Source organism: Equus przewalskii, chromosome 12, assembly GCF_037783145.1.
Source record: "Equus przewalskii isolate Varuska chromosome 12, EquPr2, whole genome shotgun sequence".
Classification (NCBI taxonomy): domain Eukaryota; kingdom Metazoa; phylum Chordata; class Mammalia; order Perissodactyla; family Equidae; genus Equus; species Equus przewalskii.
Window position 1 is genome coordinate 30,758,691 of NC_091842.1, and position 21,942 is coordinate 30,780,632.

Below are 21,942 nucleotides of genomic sequence, written 5' to 3' on the forward strand. Positions count from 1 at the left end.
CGCCCCCCTCTGCAGTCTGTGAAACCTGGCCAAACTTCAGAGGCAGCAAAGGATTCCTTACAACGGCAGTTCTGGCAGCCGTTTTAGATCAGAAACAGTCACTAACCTGGACTTTCTTGTGATCATGTGATAAAAATCCAAGCGACCATTCTTTTTTGGAGCTTATGATGTATATATTATGGACTTAGCAAATATTTTTCTCTTAAGTGTTGTTGTTTCTATCCTCTTTTCAGGAAGCAAACTTGTAAGTCCTCTCCGTTTGTGTTGATTACGATTAGTTTAGATTCGTAGTGCTGTCTGCTTCTCCTCTGGGGAATTCAAGGTACATTCTCAGTGGGTACATAAAGGCAAAGAGTTCCGTGCGCCATTTATGCTGGAATCTGCTATCTCTAGGAAACGTTCCTCAGACGGTGTGTGATGGACGAGTTCCACAGCACACATGTACTTGCTGAGTAAGTGAACAGTGTTCCGGGGGCCTGATGCTGAGCAGACTGGCCGTCCTCAAAATACGTGCTCATGGACACTCCGATACCGGAGGTTCCCCTGGCGCCCTGTAGGCAGCCTTCGTGGAGGAGTGCCAAGAGAATGGACTGTTCCTGGGGATTTTTATCGTGTAATAGAGAAGTCATTCCAAGTCTTTTTCCCCCTTATGTTTGAAACACAGCACATTAGACCTTTAAATGTTTGCCAGGAGCTATGAGTTTTATTGGAGTCTTGACTAATCTGCTGAGCTTTTCAAGCTTAGACCCTTAGGGTTACAGTCTAAACCTTTAGGAGCTACTTAGAGCAGCAGTCTCGTCATGCAATTACAGGTCTCCTTAGAGTCAGAAACAAGATCTGCAGTTGCTGCTGTCGGTCCCCTACGCCACCGGGCTAGGGAAGTCCAGCGACCTTCCCAGGAGCTTTTAATCACCCCCTTAAAATGTGGTTTACAGCCTAAATGTGGCAGATGAGGTGTGTGCTGTGCTGTGAGCAGTGTGCTCAGTGCCTGTTCGTGCCCTCCCTGTTCCTCCTGGCAGCCCTCTGGGCTCCCCATAAGCCACCCAGGGGGAGCCCTGCCTTCCTGGTGTGGGAAACCACCCCATCACCAGGCCTTTGGAGCATTTCCTAGTCAAAAACTTTTGTATGGCACCGCAAAGGATCTTCTCTATATAGAATTCCGCTCTGGAGAAAATGCTACAATGGCAGATTTCCAGCCTACCGTGTTGTTCTTTAGCCTCTGTTTTGGCTTTACCTGAGGGAAGAGATGTCTTACCTCTCAGAGCTTCTCCCTTTCAACTCTACTTAGTTCAAAGCTAAATAAGCAGAAACAGTCACCTTTCGTGTTTACCCCTTTTTAAGTTCTTTTGTTGTTTTTGTTAATAAAAATAATATGCTCACTGTGAAAATCTGTAAAAGAAGAAATACAGAAGAGATTAAACCCCACAGTTCCCTGGTACTCTACCAATTGTTTTTACTCTGCCTATTATGTTTATACGTAGTTGGCATCATACTCTATATGCAGTTTAGTATCCTGTTTTTTCCTCATTTAAAAAAACTCTTGGTCAAATAATTTTAATTATCAGCATAATCTTTTACATTAAAATTTTGTTAGATTTTTTTAAACAACATTCCTAATATCTTTTGCAAGGTCAGCGTTTATTAAGATATAATTTACATATATTAAAAGTCACAGACTTTAGGTATACAGTTTGATGAGTTTTGACAAATGTCTACAGTCATGTTAATCATCACTGTGATCGAGATACGAGATATAGAACAGTTTTATCATTCCAGAAGATTCCCTCATGCCAATTTATAGTCCGTCCCTCCTACCACCCTTACATCCTGGCAACCGCCGATCTGCTTTCTCTGACTGTAATTTTGCCTTTTTCAGAATGCCATTTAAATGGAACCATACAATAGGTAACCTTCTGAGTCTTTCATTCGGCTTCTTTCACTTAGCATAATGCATTTGAAATTCATTCATGTTGTTGCATGTATCAGTGGTCCGTTCCTTCTTGCTGAGTAGTATTCTGTTTTATGGGCGTTTTGCTGTTTATCCATTTTGCCAGTTGGCATTTAGGTTGTTACTGGTTTTTAGAATTTAGCTGCTATAAACATTTGTGTACAGGTTTTTGTATGAACTAAGTTTTCATTTCTTTTGGGTAAATACCCAAGAGTGGACTTGCTGGCTCAGATGGTAACTATATGTTTAGCTTTATAAGAAACAGGCACACTGTTTTCCAAAGTGGCTGCACCATTGTGCATTCCCACCTCAATCCTTATCTCGTATCACACTCAAAGATTAACTCAAAATGGATTGTACCCCTAAATGTAAAACCTAAAACTTTGTATAAAACTTCTAGACAAAAACATAAGAGAAAATCTTTGCAATCTTGAGTCAGGCAAAGATTTCTTAGGTTTGATACCAAAGGCATAATCCAAGATAAAAACTGATAAATTGAATATCATTAAAATTTAAAACTTCAACTATCTGAAAGATACTGTTAAGAGAATGAAAAGAAAAGCACAGTCTGGAAGAATTTGCAAAACACCCAAAAGGACTTGTATCCAGAATATATAAAGAACTCTCAAAACTCAATAAGGAGAAAACAAACAACCCAAGGAAAAAAATGGGCAAAAGATCTGAACAGATGTTTCACCAAAGAAGAGATTTGGAAGCCAAATAATCACATGAAGACACACTTTAACATTATTAGTCATTAGGGAAATTCGAATCAAAGCCATGATGAGATGCCACTGTATACCCATCAGAGTGGCTAAAAAGGACAGTCCCAGTACTGGTGGAGGGACGGAGCCGCTCAAGCCCTGGGTCCTCTGTGCGCGTCCTTCTTGCTCAGAGCTGCACGTTTTAGGCAGTGGAAACTAGCAGACTGTTGGCTTCCTGGGGAACAGCCGTGTTCAATGTTGGGCCACCTTGTTGATAAGGGGAAGGGACCTAATGTGCATTAAAACCTTGCTCCGTGCCAGGAACTTTGCTCCGTCACAGAAGTCCTATGCGGCATGAAGTCATATTCAGTCCATCTTATAGATGAGGCCGTGAGAGCTGTTGAGTCATGCAACTAGTACAATGGGCAGGCCAGACTGGCTCAGCCCAGAGCTTTTGTTTATTCCGTTCTTTCTCCCCAGCCCTTCATGGAGTCCCTTCCTGTGTGTGGACAGCGTGGGGCCTCACTCACACACACTCCCGCCTGACCACAGCGGGTGCTGTTGTAGATATGACGGTGTAGTTGCTTTTAGGCATTGATCTTTTTTTCCTCTCAGCTAGTTTTAATTTACTTTAGTTCCCCATGTTTGGCCTTGTAGCTGTGACCTTTACAGTGGCTAACAGGCTGCTGTAATAGTTCTTTGATATGTGAGTTATAAAAATGCCCTTACGGATGTTGATTAGATATTGTATGACAGTGTGGCTGAGGCTCAGGCCATTGTGTCGCATCAGGGGCCATCTGCAGTACTGAGTTGTTCTGGGGGGGACAGTGTTTGTATTTTGTTTTGTTTTTTAATCATCTTTATTCCCTTTCTAACTGGCTCCTGGGAATCTTTCTCACGTGGGTCATCTGCTGCCCCTCGGCCCTTCTCAGGAGCAGCCTGGCAATCTGTACTGGGTCCTGAGATATGCGTGCTCAACACAGCGATGAGACAACTTAGCCCTCTCCTGGTCTTCTCATCCTGTCACTCTGGATTTTATCTCAAGAAATGATCAGAAGTGGGAATTCCCATTGTAGCTGAAATCACCATGATTTCGTGTGTTTATAGCTATTAGCTTTAGGCATTCCTGTAGTTGACAGCAGCCACTCTCAGCTGAGCGATTTCCTGCTTTGTGGGACCCTGCACACACACACACACACACCCATTTTTAAAAGTTACTCTCCATTTCAGGCAGCATCAAAGACTTCTCTCCCCTTTTGAAATCTTGGAGTGTTAGCAGCTGGGCTCGCCTTTGCCGGTTTTCCTGCCAGCCCTGCTTTATGGCTTCAGGAACACGTGACACCGCTCTCGCAGTAGTGCCTGGTCTGCCACACTTTCCGTAGGGAACACGCTCTCTCCTGACTTCATTCCCACTCGCTCAGCTCTGACCCAGCTGTGCTGCTGCTGCCGTTGCAGAAAGTAGCATGAGTAGAGGAGAAGGGCTGCTAGCTTTGGGGCGACACTGTTTGCAACTGAAGAAGCCCTTCACTCGAGGAAGACCTCAGGCAGTGTTGCTGAAATTGAAAAAAGCTGCAGGCTTCTCTGGCCCTTTTTGGGATCTCTGAACCCCCACTGGTCAGCTAGCCGCCACTCTATAGCCACCAGCCCCTGAGATTTCTCATCTAGGTGCCAGTACACCGCAGCACAGAGAAACCCAGTCTCCTGGGACCGTGGAAGGATCCAAATCCCCTCCCAGCCGCTCCCCAGCTGTGTGACTGGTCGTCTTACCCAGCCTCTCGGAGCCTGTTCTTGCGTCTGTAAAATGGGGATATTGATACCACTGTGTTGGACTTTTATGAAGACTAAGTGGACTAAGTGCCCAGCACTTAGTGGCCCAGCTGGCCAGCAAAGCATACAGTGCGTGTGCTCACTGAGCAACGTTGTAAGCATCCACATTTTAACCCCCATAAAATAGAGGCGCCCGAGCCGAGGCAGGGAGGCCTACGTTAATCCTGCTTGTGCTGTTCCGGGGCATCACCTCTCCATAGACAGGACCTGTCTATGGACTTCTTCAGCTGAGGCTGTGCAGCCGCCCTACCCTGGCCTAGCCGACGCTGTCCTTGCCCCCGCACCGGGCACTGCTGCGTGCCCTTCTGCCGCCTCTCCTCCAGGTGCTGTCCTCGCCGTGTTCATCTTCTTTGTCCTTTCCCACCAGGAAGCCTGTCGGACAGCTCTGCCAAGCTCTTTGAAGTTCCTGACACGTGGTAACCCAGACCTGAGCACAACGAATTCCTGGTACTGTCGCCGAGGAGGAGCCAGCCGGCACATTTGGAAGCCATACTGTATTTAATTTAATAAATGTGGTATGGGAGGGGTTTGAAACCAAGTATGTCTCCTGAAAAAAGCCAGTTTTTATTTTTGCAGCTGTGTTTCTTTTCTTCCTTTTTAATGTAAACTGCCTGCTGACACTCAGCACAGTTGTAGGCTGTCGTGAACGTGTGCATTATTAACCAGCTAATTACTTGTTGCTTGTGTGAAACTTTTCCTGTCATGAATTAGTGTGTTTAAGAATCCATCGGATGGGGAATGTCACCCCTGAAATATGCAAAAGAGCCGAGATTCTTGGATGCTGTGACCATGGCTTTGGGATTGAGCTCTTTCCACCTTCGAGAGGTTCTCATCCATCTTCTCACGCTCAGAGTCTGGGGCAGCGGCAGGACGCGGTTCCAGTCTCCCGGTGGAGAGATCGGCCGTGTCTGCCTGCTTCCCGCCACAGCAGCCTGAGAATATTAAGCTCTCAAACTTGTGTCTCCAGTAGGAAAACGTCTCCCGCATCAACCCAGAAAGGAACTTAAAATATGCCTTGGCCTCTGGGGCATATCTATGCAGAGTTATTTTCCTAAGATGTGAGTTTCTCAGAGCGGAGTGTATGAGTGAAAAAGTTCATTTCTCTTTTACCTGTAGTGCTGCGCTCACTCTTCCAGTCTTAGCCTGGTCATCTGCTCTGTTTGTTTGGGTGGCGTGTGTGCGTCCATGTGCGTGTGTGCGCGCGTACGTGTGTGCGTGGAATCATGACAAATCTACAACATGCACCAGCCCTTTCTCTGTTGAAACAGATCGCAAGAGCGACAGAATTTCCTGGATCTACTTCATAGATCTGCTTCATATAGATCAATGTTAGATATTTAACATTTTTGTATCATGGAAATAAAAATGAAAAATGTATTTCCAGAAGGTGAAAATTAAAGAAATTTTCATAGGATTCTGGTTTTTTCCTTCTTCTTTTTTATAAGTGAATGACATATTCAATCTCTACATAGATGTTTCCCTGTAAAGATCACCCCTGACAAGCTCTGGTAAGTCCTTAAGCCCAGTGTTTATGGATTTTTTTTTTCTTTTTTTGCCTCTAACCCCTATAGCTGCCTTAAGGAGTCAGACGCCCAGCGCTGGAGTTGAGCTCTGGGGCAAATGGCTGTCTGCATTTTTCCACAGGAGGAATCTGAGCTCTTACCTGGAATTCAGATTTGCAACACTTTCCCCAATTAAGAGCCTCTTGACACTTCCCTCTTCCCTGCCTCCCCCTTCCCCAGGAGTTTGATAGCCACAAAGCTGCAAACCCAGACTTGGCAGGACGAGCTTCACCCTGCTGAGCTGTCACTGCTCACAGCTGGTGGAGACGCATGCAGGAGGGTGGAGACAGGCGGTGAGGACAGTATCACCAGGAGGGCCTTCCAGGGTGCTGCGGACCCTGCCGAGTCATGAAAACCTACGGGGGATGGGGTTGGGCGGGGGGGCGGGTGCGCGGAGTGCCTGATGCTTCTCTTTAACACGCTGAACAAGAGGGAAAACCCGCAGCAGGCTGTGGCTGGGCACAAATGAAAAAACACGTGTGGCCTAAGGGGCAGGCCTTGCGTGGAGATGCAGAGCGCCGGGCGGGCCAACAGCCTCCGCGGGGTGCAGGTCTTCACTGGGAGCGCAGGCTGGCCTCTTGCCCCACGTAATGAAGTTCTTCCTTGTGCCCTGAAGCCCGGTGCTCTCTGCTCACAGAGCTTTACAGACACACATTGCACCCTCCTTGCTTGCTTTCCAGAAAGGACCTGTGCTCCCGAGCCTCATGGAACTCTGCTTTCCTGCCAGCTACAGCTGTGTGTTCCCGGACACAGTATTTAGTACCCTCTCAGAGCTTCAGTTTCCTCAGTCGTAAAATCAGGATAAGAAACCTCCCTCCTAGGATGGTTTCCAGGATTAAATGAAATTAGGTAAAATGCCCAGCATACACAGTGCGCAAGAAACTGTAGTTATAGTGGAAGATTACGCTTCTGATGTGAAACCCTCATGGTATCTGCTTCCATCCACGGGAGCCCACATAGGCATGGTCACGTGGGACTTGGCTTAGAATTAAATACCCAGCGGAGACCTCGTACACGCCCGGGCCCCTATTTTCCCAAAGGTAACAGATGAGTTAAAACAGGTGAACTGGGCTGGCCCTCCGCCCCTCCAGACATACACACCAGGCTTTGTTGAGTGTCTTGGGCATAACAACCCTGGGATGGTGCTTCGGGTGTTTTGATACAACTGAGGTCCAGAGGCATAGTATGACGGGGCTGTGCTTAGGGCTGTGTCTTTCTTGAGGACCGCGGCCAAACCTGGAGGCAGACATGGGTGTGGGGACCTCCGTGTTTCCTGCAAATGCTTCTGTAGTTCTTTGATTTTGGAGCTGAGGTGCAGGCTAAGCACCGTGGCTCTATCCATTTTTTATAGCTTTGTTCAGTTTTTTCCTCCCAACATTTTATTATGAAAATTTTCAAACTTACAGAGAAGTTGAAAGAATTGTTCAGTGAACACCCATTTACTCCCCACCTAGATTGTGCAGTTACCATTTTGCTGTATTTGCTTTATTACATAACCGTTCAGCCGTCCCTCTATCCATCCTTCAATTCATCTTAGTTTTGTTTCTTTCTTTCTTTTTTTTTTTTTTTTTTGAGGAAGATTGGCCTGGAGCTAACATCCGCTGCCAATCCTCCTCTTTTTGCTGAGGAAAACTGGCCCAGAGCTAACATCTGTGCCCATCATCCTCTATTTTATATGTGGGACGCCTGCCACAGCATGGCTTGATCAGCAATGCTTAGGTCCGCACCCAGGATCCGAACCGGTGAACTCCAGGCTGCTGAAGCAGAGCCCGCAAACTTAACCACTACGCCACCGGGCTGGTGCAATTTATCTTAGTTTTTGATGCATTTCTAAGTGAGTTGCAAACAGTGCACTCCCCCTCCCAAATACTTCAGCTTGTTGTTAGCCAGAGTCTAATATTTATTTATATTTGAGGGTCAGTGGGGATAAAATTCATAGTGAAATGCTCAGAACTTAAATGTACTGTTTCACAAGTTCTGATGAGTGGACCCCAAACTATCAAGATACAGTACTTTACCATACAGTACAATACCCAGAATATTCCCTTCTGCTCTGCCCGGTCAACCCCTACCCCTCTCACACCCCCAGAGGCAACCACCGGTCTGAATTTTTTCACCACAGATTAGTTTGACTTTTTCTAGAACTTCATGGAAACAGAATCACTCTGGTGTGAGGCCTCTTTGACTCAGAGTGATGAGATCCATCCGTGTCACTGCAGGTGTCAGCAGTTCCTTTTGTTGCCGAGGGTGCAGCCACCACAGTTTGTCCAGTCTCCAACTGATGGACGCCTGGGCCCTTTCCAGTTTGAAGCTGTTATGAATCAAGCTGCTGTGAACATTCCAGTACAAGTCTTTTTGAGAACAAAAGCTTTCATTTTGGGGAGGTGGGATTGCTGGATGATAGGACAGGTGTATGTTTAGTATTACAGGAAACTTCTAGATCTTTTCCAAAGTGCTCGTATCATTGATACCCTCACCAACAATGTATGACAGTTCCAGTAGCTCCCTTCCTTGGCAGCAGTTGGCGTTGTCAGTCTTTGGCCGTCCTGTCAGGTGTATGGTATACTCATTGCAGGTTTCCTTCATGTTTCCCTGATGACTAATGACGATGTACTTATTGGCCATTTGTATATATTCCTCTGTGAAGTATCTATTCAATTCTCTTGCCTTTTCTCGGATTATTTGTCTTTCTGTTATTAAGTTGTAGACATTTGTAGGGTCATGCTTGCCTGGCAATAAGCTGTGTGCCTTATAGCAACCATGTGTCCTGGCAGAACACCCACCATCCGACATTGTAACTGTTTCTCTCAAAGAACATCACATTCTGAGGGAACACAGAGCTCTTCCACGTGAGCTTGTGATCCTTGGAATGCTGCCCATGCTAGGACAGTCCCTCTTGGCAAGCATGTAGTCTTGTTCCCCTGCCTATATAAGCATCCCCCTCTCCATTCACGGTAGCGGGTGCAGGTGCACCATTCGGTCCAGCCGGCCACTCCCAGACATTCCCCACAAGCAAGACGCAGTAAACCTTTATGCCCTGTGTACCATCTCCAGGTCTTTTCTTCAATCTCTCTGCAACCTGTCCCGCTCTGCTTGTGCAACTGGGTGTACAGCCAAACAACCTTCATTATATATTTCTGGACATCAGCCCTTTGTCAGATCAGTTTTGCACATATTCAGTCCAGTGTATGGCTTGTTTGTTTGTTTTTTTTCTCCGGCCTTACTGAGATACAGTTGACATAGAACATGGTGTAAGTTTAACATGTTGACTTGATATCCCATATGTTGCAAAAAGATCACCACTGTAGCGCTTGCCCACACCGCCGTTGCATCACACAATCACCGTTTCTTGTGGTGAGAACATTCGGGATCCACACTCCTCCAGCAACATGTTTATTTTCTTAACAGTGTCTTTTACTGGGCAGAAATTTTTCATTTTACTAAAATCTACTTTATCGATTTTCTCTATGTCCTTTCTAAGAAACTCTCAAGTTGTAAAGATAGTCTTTCGTGTTTCTTCTAGAAGCTTTATAGTTCTAGCGTTTATGTTTAAGTCTACATCCATCCTGAATTAATTTGGGGGAGTTTGGTATGAGGAGTCGAGGTCCCTTCATTCCATGTTGGATATCCAGTCATGCCAGCACCGTTTGTGGAGAAGACCGTTCCTATTGGATTTCTTGGTGCATCGTGCAAAACTCTGTTGACCTGATGACAAGTGTGGGTCTTGAGTGTGTGTGTGTTTAAAGTGTGCTGATATTACTGCACAACAGCACAAAGAGGCTCTCCTCCCTCCTGCGTGTGCAGCTCCCACCTGCACAATTTTGCAGCCCTTTTCTTGACATGGAGCAGAAAATGCTGTGACCCTTGGTTCCTATTGAGGCCAGGCCAGGCCACTCTCTCCTGACCTGGGAAACTAGCGAGTGTTAAAAATAGTGCCATGTTTTGAGATGCTTTTTTTTTTTTAATCTCATGACTTAGGTTTCATGACTTCAATTGAAATCTTTTTTTTCCCCCAAATGATTCATGGAGTAAATCGACGCGTCCGATTTTGTCGAGGAGGAGAAATGGGATCCCTGATGGCCAGTTCATGTTTCTCCTGGTTGTGAGCCGTCCTCTCCTCCAAGTTGTCTGGTCCCTACCGAAGCTGTTCGGTCTGTCTGCAGCCGCTTGCCCGTTGCCGTCTTGGCCTCCTGCTTTTTCTAGTCATGTCGTGAACCTGAACTTGAGGAAGCTCTTGGTTGCGGCCGGGCCTGGTGAAAATGTTCACCAGCTGAAAGGGCCTTTTATAATTGAAATGTTTTAGACAAGATAATCCCAAGGAAAAAGACAGGACAACAAAGAGAGCCCCCTTTCTTTTCCTTCTTTTTGGGGGGAGGGATGGACTTTAATCTGTGTTTCAGAAGAAAAGAGACTGAATTCTCATGCCCATTTTTTTTTAATTTTTTTATTAATGTTATGATAGATTACAACCTTGTGTCATGCCCTTTTTTTTAAGGGAAATACTAGACCGGAAACCCTGAAGCCAAAGACGCTTGCCTGGGTGTGCAAATTGTGCACTTGTGGGGAGCCCTGTGCAGAGGGCAGCCTTGTGCTCCCGTGCCTGGCTTATGCAGCTTGTCCATGGAAAGTTCTTGCCGTATTTCTGAGACCAGCCAGGGAACTGGTTACCTGCCCTTGACGCTCGCCGCCTCCAGCTCGAGGTGGGTGGGGGAGTGCTCCTCCCCCGACTTGCCCTCCCCAGTGCTCCACGCCTGGACAGTCGAATCTTCATGCCTGGCAACCGCCAGACCCTTGAAAACACTTAGACCCGTGCTAGGAAGGTAGACTCTCTTTGCACGTCTCCCCTCTGTGCCCTGCGGTCCAGTTGGCCCAGCCTCTTATTTTCGATACCCAGAATCTGGGAATTCAGAGTCGCTCGTTTTACTCAGGAATGACTCATCTTACCCAGCAGGTCCTCCATTTGTTGAATGAGGTAATATTAAATAGCATCTCCGAGCGCCGTGCCTACAAGTTACCTTGATAAAGGATCGTGACTCACGAGCTTGGGCTTTGGCCTGCTTTTGGAGCCTGGGTCTAAGTGGGAAAAAATGGAGGGTCCTTTGGGTGTTCTGTTGTTTTCACAAGCACGGTAATTCTCCGCTGTCCAGTTGACTTCATCTTCCGCCCGGTATGTGTGAATCAGCAAGCACTTAGCGTCCTGATGGATAGTGTGATAAGAGAACCCCGCCTTGCTGGGTCTCAGAGGCCTCATTGTCTCCCTTTTCCATTCGCTCATTCCCACTCAGCCTCTTGGAAGAGTTTCTGTTAATAACGGGCTGAGGAAACCACACATTAGAGGCAGCGTGCTGCGCACGGTGTGGTGCACAGCATCTGGACTTTCTGATCAAGTCGCCCAGATCTGGGCTCAGTCCTCATTCTGCCGCTCGCCAGCTGTGTGAGCCCGAGGACGCTGGCTCAGCCTGGTTTCCTGCCAGGCCGACTAGATCCCCACCACTCTCCTGTGGGTCACTGTGAGCTGCCCAGAGAGAACAGAAGGCTCCCACAGGGAGTGGGTGGTCACTAAGGTCTCTCCCCAGTTCTCTGCCACTGTTCACTTACACTGGGAAAAATCGGGGGCTTCTTCCTTGAAGACACATGACCCCTGCTCTTGAGAACTTTCCATTTTAGAATAAATTCCCAGGGGGTGGCCCCCATGGCTGAGTGGTTGGATTGGCACACCCCACTTCAGCGGCCTGGGGTTTGCCAGTTCAGATCCTGGGCACTGACCTACACACTACTTATCAAGCCATGCTGTGGCAGCATCCCACATAGAAGGATCTAGAGTGACTTGGAACTAGGATACACAACTATGTATTGGGGCTTTGGGGAGGAAAAAAAGAAGGAAGATTGGCAACAGATTAGCTCCGGGCCAATCTTCCTCACCAAAAAAAAACACCAAAAAATAAAATTCCCCCTCTAGTGTTCAATCCTAACTTTTGAAAGTAAATTTTCTTCTCTACTCCACTGTATGTTTTTTCTGTAACATTAATAGGAAATACAGTCTCACGTCACTTAACGAAGGGGTTGTGTTCTGAGAAATGCATCGTTAGGCAATTTCGTCATTGCGCAAACATCATAGAGTGCACTTACACAACCCTAGATGGTAGAGCCCACCACACCTCTAGGCTCTGTGGTGCTGATTTTATGCGAGCACCGTCGTACGTGTGGTCCGTCATTGACCGAAATGTCGTTACGCAGCACATGACTATATGTTGAAGCATACTCTATTCTAAGCGCCTCGCAATCTTTTTGAGATGTAGGTACTCTTATCCCTAATTGAAGATAAAACAGAGGCCCAGGCGGGTTCAGTTCAAACTCCAGGATGTGTGAGTACAATGCCGACGTGCCTAACCAAGATACTGTCATATGTCCACATGAAGGATGTCACATGGAAGGGAGACAGAAAAAAGGGAGCAGAAGTGCTGAGGGACGGGAGGTCGCCAGATCCTTTGTGTACCTGAGTCTCCTCTGTGCGTCCCCTGGGTACAGCAGGAGTCAGTGCCAGATTAGGCCCAGATTCCCCCTTTCTGTGGCCTCCATCCGTCCCTAGCTCTAAGCAGAGAGAGTCCGCCACGCACCTGCACCCTCCCGCCGCAGACGATCATAAAGCTTTGTCCGGAGGCTTGTTTCTTAAGAGACAGCTTCTCAGCAGGGGGATTACAGCCATCAGGGAACAGAAACACTTTAAAGGCTCTCAATATAGATGGCCAAATTGCTTTCCAGTTTATGCTCCTGCCAAAGGACTAGGAATCCTGAGCAGCGGTGTCCAGGACGCCCGCCTCGGGAGCCAGCTCATCACTCCACCTTCAGAGGAGGGCTGGGAGGCCCCGAGACACGCCCGGGTCTTTGAAGTTCCTTGTTCCCAGCAGGATCAGCATCACCTGAGAACCTGTCAGAATTGCAAATTCTTGGGCCTCACCCCAGTCCTACTGAGTCAGAAGCCCCAGGGGTGGGGTGGGGCCCGGCAGTCTGCAAACAAGCCCTCCAGGTGATTCTGGTGCCTGCTGGGTCTGGGAGCCCCTGGTCTTGGGCAAGCTGCGTCAGCTGGGAGGGGAATGCACACGCTTGTTTATGGACCAAATCCGTGACGGCTGGGAGCAGCTCCGAGGGCAGGGTCACTTGCACCTCGAGTTCACATGGAGTCGGCACCTCTTAGCTCGAGCCTTTAGCTTGGATGGTTGGGACCGTGAGGAGGGTGTCACTCTCGCTCATGTTAAGGGTCCAGCTCTCGTAGACTCTTGTTATTCATCCTTGCAGGTTTATTCTCTGCCAGGCGCGTTGTCATTCTCCCCTTTGTTGCTTCCCAAGAAGAAAGGAAAAGCTTAGAGCAGTTTAGAAACACCCTAAGGTCACACAGCCAGCAAGCGGCAGAACTGAAATAGGAACCCAGTCCGTCTGCCAGACTGAGCTCTTACCAGCCACACCGCCTGAGAGGAGGTGAGATGCTTACATAACATGGGAGCCTTTCAAATGATTGGGTTTGTTGCTGCTGTTCTGGAATCTTCCGAAGCTCTGTCTCAAGCATCTCGAGAAAGTAGCTTTCCCCTGCATGGTCTAACCTCAGACCCTGACAAACCAAAGCTGGTCTTGGGCCCACTTAGCTCTTGCCTGGTTGACAATTCCTAGCAGGTTGGTGAGGTGAGCTTTTATTTCCCCTCACCTCTTTTAATTCAGCTCGCAGGGATGTTTCTAGCGTGTCCAGATTCCAGGCATCCCGTTTAGGGAAGTGTCTCAGTTTTATATCCCTTGGCCATGACACTCGGAGTGATGAGTTCTCAAAGCCCACGTTAAATGACAGGTGAGGGGCCAGAGAGCTGAGGGGACGAGGACGCTGAGTGTGGTTCGTCTGTTTCACCATCTCACTCAGGGGTGAGCCTTCCGTTTGGGATTCACTCTGGGACTCGGCCCCCTGGGGCTTCGCAGCTCAGCTTGTAGGGAGTGGTGGCGGGGTGGGCCAGAGGCCAGAGCCCAAGCGCCAGGCCAGGCTCACGGCCGCCCCGAGGGAGTCCCCCTGGAGGGCCTCTGGAGGTGCCCTCATCACAGCAACACAGAGGAGACTCGGAATATTCCCTTTTGGGGCTGGAGAAGGGAAGCCAGATGAAATGTGAAGAGGTGTCTGGAAGCGCGGAGGAAACCAGTGGGCCCTTCCAGAAGTTCTATTTGTGGTAAGAAACCTTGGCATGGGGCAGCCAGCTCTACTGCAAAAATAGACCGAACGGCTCCATTCTGGAAGCAAAGGTCCCTCCGGAGAGGAGGCGAGCTCGAGCGAGACTTCAGAAGTCTCTGTCCCTCTCTTCTGCCTCCCTCTGGACTCCAGCACTGTGAAGAGAGAAAAGCAGAACATTGAAAAATGAACTCTTGAGTACAGCCATGCGTTTACTGTCGCAAATGGGGCCAATGGGAACGCAGGGCAAAGGGAAGGTTTCAGATCAGCTTCTGGAAACCAAAGGGGCCTCCAGTCCATCCCTGTGTCTGCCAGGACCAGCTCCCCTCCCTGTCTTCATTCTCCTTGGCCTCCAAATGGGTGAGATGACTAAGGCAATAGGGCACAATGTGCCAAAGGAGGGAGTGTGGCTGGAAGATTCAGACCTTGACAGTGATCAAAGGCAGGACCCCGGAGAGAGGTGGTCTGAAGACCCTCCTTTAAAACTCCGAGCTGACAGCCTAATGGGGGTTGTGAAAGAAGGAAATGAGACGTGACCCACTCGTGAGGTCCATCCTGACTCTGGAAGTCTGCCCCTGCCGTCTCTCTGTTCGGGGTGCTCATTTGGCTCCTCTCTGGGGCACAAACTTCCTCTCTTCTAGCGCCCCGGCCCCTGCAGTGACAACAGCAACAAGCAGCCGCAGGCGTCCATCGGCTTCCTGACATCACAGCAGAACCAAGTCTGAAGCTTCTTGGGGTGGTCCTCGAGGACCCCCACCGTATTTTCCTGGACTCCTGGCCACGCTAAGGTTCCTGTGAACAGACACAAGTGCACAAGGTCACCGATAAAGAGTTGTGCTCCTGGAAGGGGGCCCCTTGTTTTTGGCGGGGAAATCATAAAGGAGCTTATACCCCGTGTCTCCTCGGTTAGAACTGGGACACATCATCAAGCAAATCAGGTTGCTTGCCCCTTCTGCCCACAGGAGATGGGTGGCATCTGCACCTTCCTCCCTCTCTCTGTTTGAGGCCAAGAACTGTCAACATCCAGCTGTGGCTTTATATTCAGCTGCCACTCAGCTGGTTGGAGTTGAAAGGTCAAATGTCATGGGAAATTAGCAGCCCGGTTTACCAGCAGCACTTCTGTGCTCAGAGGGCGCGAGGGCGCCTGTCAGTGACCTTAGGCAGGGACTAGAGACAGAATTCCCTCTCACACAGACACGCCTTCATCTGCTTATTTGCTTATTAATGTTGGACTGAAGTGGAAAGGAGTTGTATTTTCCTGGAAGCACCCCATTTCTTTGAGCCGAACTTCTTCAATCGTGTCATTCTGGTAGGGCCTGCCATTCACAGCACCTCACTCCCCTAGCCACAGGTGGGCACATGACCCAGGCCCAGCCAATCAGAGTGACCCCTCCTACCGCAGGATGGGACCCATCACTTCCTGGGCAGGTGGAGTTGCAAGGAAGATTCTCTTACCTGTTGGGGCCACTGTCCTGGAAGGACCTGATCTGGGTTGCTGGCAGCCATTTCCCAGCGCACGTTGAGAACGCACTTGCCATAGCAGAGAAGGGCAACCCAGTTGGAGAGAGCATATGGAGGGCAGCATTTGGGTCCTGGATCCGTTTGTGCCCCATGCTGGATCCACCCCACCCTTGCCAGTTACGCAAATCAACAAACCACCTCCCTCCTTTTGCTTATCTCAGTTTGTACGTTTCTGTCTCTTGCCACCACAAAGCCCTGACTCTTACGAGGCATATTTGGGTACAGGAAGAGCCCCACAGTCTCTGAAAAGAGCTTGCCAGCGCTGGGAAAGTGTAGACTGATGGGGGTGAAACAGAAATGTTTAGCTCGACTTGAGAAAGTCAAGTGTTTCAGCCCCTTGAGATGCACTCATTGACCCACGGCCAGTGGATAGGCTGATGACGAATCCTTTGTCTCCATGCATCCAGGTAGGTTCATTAATGGGGTTCATGTTCCCAATAGAAGGTACTGCTGTAGGTCAGGGTGAGTGAAGGCAGGGAGCAGAAAGTCCTCACACACTGACAGGCAACCTAGGTGACCAGTTGACCAGCTTCCCTCCACCACCCGTGGGAGGCTGCTTTCTCTGGCCTGTCCTGGGGTTTGAAACAGAGTTCCCTGAATCGGGGATGACTCATCTCAGCCAGAGCCTTCTGTCAAACTCCACTGGAGGTCTGATTAGGATCCTCTCCAGAGGGAGGTGCCCTCTTGCCTTAGAGAGTTTGGGAGGACATCACTAAACCCTGCCTGTAGCCTGGGGCAGCCTGCCTTCAAGCACAGACCATCTGTTAGCTAGAGTTTTTGCTCTTTCAGTCCAGGCTTCCCTATCACTTATTCTGCAATTGGAAATGTGTCCCAAACCAACAATTGCCCGGGCCATGGTGTTCCGTGCTGAGTGTCCCCACAGGAGACACAGGGAACACGATGAGTGCAGCCGGCAGTCTTTGCTCCCTGCCCTAGTAAAGAGACTGTTTCGCCTGGCTGCCGTGGCACACAGCTCCTGGCTCCCGCTTGACTTCACGCGGTGAAAACTGTCTCGAAGACGGGACAGGACTCCAGAGGATTCCGCCCCCCCCCCCCCCGCCCCATATCTCTCTCTAGAAGCATTCGAAGGAGGTGTTTTTTAATGAAACAAAGTGGAAGTCAAGCCCAACTCAACCACTTACTTACTTTTGGCCTTGGATAAGTCCTATGTATCCATGAACCTCAGTTTTCTTCTCTGTACAATGGGGATAATAATACTGAAGTGTTTAAGACTAGTTCAGGGGCCAGCCCCGTGGCTGAGTGGTTAAGTTTGCGTTCTCTGCTTCGGCGGCCCAGGGTTTCGCTGGTTCAGATCCTGGGCGGGGACACGGCACCACTCGTCAGGCCACGCTGAGGCGGCATCCCACTTGTCACAACTAGAAGGACCCACAACTAAAATATACAACTAAGTACTGGGGGGATTTGGGGAGAAAAAGCAGGAAAAAAAAAAAAAAGATTGGCAACAGTTGTTAGCTCAGGTGCCAATCTTTAAAAAAAAGACTAGTTCAGCTGTGAGTGACAGAGCTCTAAGTACAGTGGCTTAAAACACTCACGTAGGGGCTGGCCCCGTGGCCGAGTGGTTAAGTTCGCGCGCTCTGCTGCAGGCGGCCCAGTGTTTCGTTGGTTCGAATCCTGGGTGCGGACATGGCACTGCTCATCAGACCACGCTGAGGCAGCGTCCCACATGCCACAACTAGAAGAACCCACAACGAAGAATACACAACTATGTACCAGGGGGCTTTGGGGATAAAAAGGAAAAAATAAAATCTTTAAAAAAAAAAAAAAGAAACATGTAAAGGCCTCTCGAGGCTGGTGGTTGCTGGGGGCTGTGGAAGGGAGAATGGGGAGTTATTGTTTAGTAGGTATAGAATTCCAGGTTTACAGGATGAAAAGAGTTACGGGGATGTGTGGTGGTGATGGCTGCACAACTAGGTGAATGTATTTAACACTGCTGAACTACACACTTAAAAATGGCTGAGATGGTAAAGTTTATGTTGCATGTATTTTAACTCAAAAAATGAAATTAAATTCAAAAAATTTTAGTTAAAAAGATGATGCATACCAATAAAAAAGACCCCCATGGCAGGCAGTCACGGCTGATAGGAGGGGTCACAGACTGGGGCTCCTTCAGTCTTCCTGTGCTAGCTTCCATCCCAAAGGTCACCTCATGGTCTAAAGTGGCTGCTAGAGCTCCAGCCATTATGTTTCAGACTGCACAAAACAAGAAGTACATGCTGATGCACCATTGTAGGAGCCTTCCCAGAAGTCCACCACAAAACTCCTGCTTATGTTTCTTTGGCTAGAATTTGGTCACGTGGCCATATCTAGCTTCAAGAGAGTCCAGGACAGGTAGGTAGGTAGCCTCTAATTGCTGCCGCCTGGTATTCACTCCCTCGTGTAATTCCCTCCCCTTGAGTGTGGGCTGGACCTAGTCGCTTTGTTCTAGCCAATGGAATATGGCAAAAGTAATGGGATGTCACTTCTGGGATTAGGTTACAAAGAGATGGTGGCTTCTGTCTTGGGTGCCCTCTCTTGTTCTCTTGCTCTGAGGAAAGCCATCTGCCATGTTGTGAGCTGCCCTGTGGAGAGGCCAGGTGGCAAGGAACTGATGTCCCTGGCCAACAGCTAGTGAGCACCTGAGGCCCTCAGTCCCACAGCCACATGAGTGAACTCAGGACATCCTCCCCTAGTCAAGCCTTCAGATGTCTACAACCCCAGCAGACATCTTGACTGCAATATCCTGAGCGGTTGATCCAGACGACCCACAAAACTGATCCATGGGAACCGCGAGATAATAATGTGTATTGTTTTCAGGGCTAAGTTCAGGGCTCATTTGTTACACAGCAAGAGTTAACTAATACAGTATTTTCTGGGTAGACTCATTCCCAGAGTTCTGTTACTGAGAAGGAGGGAGGTTGGGAGGCAATCAACAGTCGCTGCCACCCGTACACACGTCAAAGGACTATTGGTGAGTCTTTAAAGTGCCCACCTACAGTGGGCCAGCACCCGGGAAGCACCTAAGGAGAGGTGGCTAGCGGAGGGCCACTGTCCAGAGTCTGCTCTCCATGCTTCGCACCAAGCTCTTCTAGGAGACACAGCTGTGCTGGACCTAAGATGTTATTTTCTCTGGCTTCTCCCCCGTCACACTTCAGACCCCGTTCCCCAAATCCAACCAGTAGAATGACTACTCCTGCAAAAGCCAAGACCCCCCGAGCCAGCGGGTGGGCTCATGGAACGGTAAGATTTTAGCGGGAAAGGGGCTTAGAGCCCCTTTCATCCAGGCGCCCCACTTATGACGTGAACCAGACACTTGCTCAAGGTCACCCAGCCTCAAGGCAGAGGTGGGAGCCTGAGCCCCTCTCGCGAGATCCCCTTGCTCTCTGCTCCACCTTCCTCCTGCGCTGCTGTTGCTGAGGCAGACCCAGGATTTGGAGCATTTACAGAGCTCCCTATAAAAAAAAAAAAAAAACTATACTAGTTCAACCCAATTTTCTCTCCCTGAGAGGAGTAGAGGTCAGGTTTATGGGACATGAAGTGCTTTTTGAGTGAACGAGCATCGTATTTCCTCCTGGTTTTGCTTTAGGCTGTGGGAGATCTTTCCTCGTGTCTGTCTACAGAGACCTAAAGTCCTTGCAGGACCCCAAGAGGCTGTTACTTGCGGTGGCGCCTGGAGAAAAATCTAGAGTGTTCCCTGGGTCCCACGGTGATGTGTGTACCTAACTGAGGCAAGAATTGAGTCCCCCCTTGTTTTTTTGCCCCTCCCCCAGGCTGTAGGGGTTTTGTCACCCTGGGAGAATGTGGACTCCTGACTCATTTCACATTTAATGAAATCCCAATTTTTCAGAGTGAGTTGAGACCAAGACCTTTCAGTGAAACAAACGTTCTGGGGAGAAAAAAACCCTGACAAATCCTGAGTCGTCGACTTCTCAATCTCCTTCAATAATGATGGAAGATGAAATGTGTGCCAGTATTCTCGCTCCTGATTTTTGTTAGTGAACTAGGATATATGAGAACTTAATAAAATATTCACAGAAGGCTTAACTGCCTTATTAAAAATCTTTACCAGTCCTTTGAATTCTGTAAAAGCAGCGATTTCTTTAAAATGAGTGAGTATGAAGGGCAATGGGTGCACCTATGGGGTCCTATTCTTATTTAATGTGTGTAAACATGCTTTTATAAATTAAAAAAAAAACGGCCTTTAATAGGTTGTTTAGCATGAAGTTGCTGAAGCTTGTGAGGGTCCTGCTGGTCATTGCAGAGGGGCCCTACCATGTGAATGCTGTGTGGGCGGTGACACGTCACGCATTTCCCCATGGGCGCCTAACTTGAAAAGGCCAGTGTGAACTGGAGGGATAAACATGGAGAGGCCACGCTCTGAGTTTGGACAGTTGTCGCGACAAAGTGATGCACAAGAGAGTTTGAACACCCTGTCTTCTTGAAAGGAGGGCGGACTGAGCAGAGAGCACTGTGTGTGTGTGTGTGTGTGTGTGTATGTGTGTGCGCGTGCATGCACGCGCCTGTGCATGGGGGAGCTTTGGGTGGGAGAGGAGTGTTAAGGAGGAAAGGAATCCTTTCATTCTGATAAGGAGCAGATCAGTTCTGGAGCGGTCTGGAGCTGGATACGTGTCCAGCTTGAGGCTTTTCAATGAGTCATTGATGGCCGTTTAGCTGGGCCACTGAGTCATGGGCTGAGGCCGGGGTGATTTTTGCTTTACACCGCCCTCTGTCATTATATCCTCTGTTAGGAATTTCATGTGCACAAAAGATATAGTGAGTCGGCTGTTTGCTAACAATGGGCCTCTCTCAGAGAGTGCCATCCACAGGAAACGTTACCGTTGGGCAGTTGGGACCCTGGCATCAGTATTTAGCTGGTGGCAACTCCATAGCTCTCACCTTTTCAGACCTCAGGGGGTGGTCTTGTAACCCCAGAGCTAAAGCTGCATGCACAGAGGCCACGGGGCAGAGCGTGTCAGTGCAGGGACCCATGCCACCAGGATTCATTGGGATGGTTTCCCCTCTCAGCCCCGTTCCCTCGCCCCATCGCTCTGTGCATGGCCGTCTCTCCATCTTCCTGGTGACCACGTGTTTGCAGCAAACCATGAATGTTCTCCTTATTACGTTTTCAGAATATGAGTGTCAACCTCAACTGGAAGGCGGCAGGGGTCTGGGTGGGTGGCTGTCCTGGGCTGCGCGGGGGAGTCCAGGTGGGAGAAAACACAGTGGGCTCACCTTTCTTTGTCGGGTGTGTCACAGGATCCGCTGTGTGAGGCTGGAGGGAAACCCCGGACCCTGACGAGGTTTTCTCAGGGAAGACAAGCTTGGGACCACAGGAGGAAATGGGCAGCGGCTGCATGTGGTTCCTGAAAGCACTGACATGCAGGAAGTGAGTCATTGCAAGACTCGGCTGTTGGGTCATCACGTCTGTGGCTCAGGGAGGGAGGCGAGTGACCAGATGTTTCTGGCACTCACCAAGACGTCTTTACGTGTTTCTCCTTAAACATTTGGAAGAAAACATGGTTTTTCTTTTCCATCATATGCTCAGCACTCTAAGAGATTTTTGGTCCTAGAAGGACATCCTGGTGTTTTACCAAACTGGGACTTCTCACTTGAAGCTTGTAAAGTGCTAGACGGATCCTATCAGCAGCAATAAGGCGGCCTCTGAGGCAGCCGTGCCTTGAGCCAGATTGTTCGAAGTGCTTTGTGCGTTTAATAGCTGACTCCTGGCTGAGAACAGACGGACGGGAGGGTCCCAGGGCTGGGCGGGGAGTGGCCAGCAGCCTTCCTGGGGGGACCCCCCTGCCCCCAGCACTCGTCAGACGAATGAGTATCACTCCACACATGTGGGTTTTTAAAATATCATAGCCCTTTAGAAAATTTTTTTTATTTAAAATTTTTTTCCAGCTTTATTGAAATAGAATGAACATAGAACATTGTGGAAGCTGAAGGTGTACAGCGTGTTGATTTGATACGCTTCCTCGTTGCACAATGATCACCACCAGTGTGAGCTAACACCTCCATCACGTCACGTAATTACCATTTCCTTTTTGTGGTGAGAGCATTTGAGATCTACTCTCTTAGCAACTTTCAAGTATACGAGACGGTATTATTAACTACAGTCACCATGCTGTTCATTAGATCCCAGAACCTATTTGTCTTATAACTGGAAGTTTGTGCCCT

The 21,942-nt window shown here is 48.8% G+C and overlaps 1 protein-coding gene across 12 annotated transcripts in view; it reads left to right on the top strand.

Annotated features, from left to right (window-relative positions):
- PARN (poly(A)-specific ribonuclease) overlaps window positions 1-21,942 on the top strand; it is a 242,621-nt gene that overhangs the window by 142,854 nt on the left and 77,825 nt on the right. For 5 of the 12 annotated variants that reach the window (XM_008520520.2, XM_008520519.2, XM_070568477.1 and 2 more), the window contains one exon: window positions 4,847-5,893. The exons of the other annotated variants lie outside the window; for them this stretch is intronic. In XM_008520520.2, coding sequence (XP_008518742.1) covers window positions 4,847-4,899 — 53 coding nt within the window. In that variant the 3' untranslated portion in view covers window positions 4,900-5,893. Of the gene's footprint in view, window positions 1-4,846; window positions 5,894-21,942 lie in introns of those variants that run through there. 12 annotated transcript variants of the gene reach the window in all.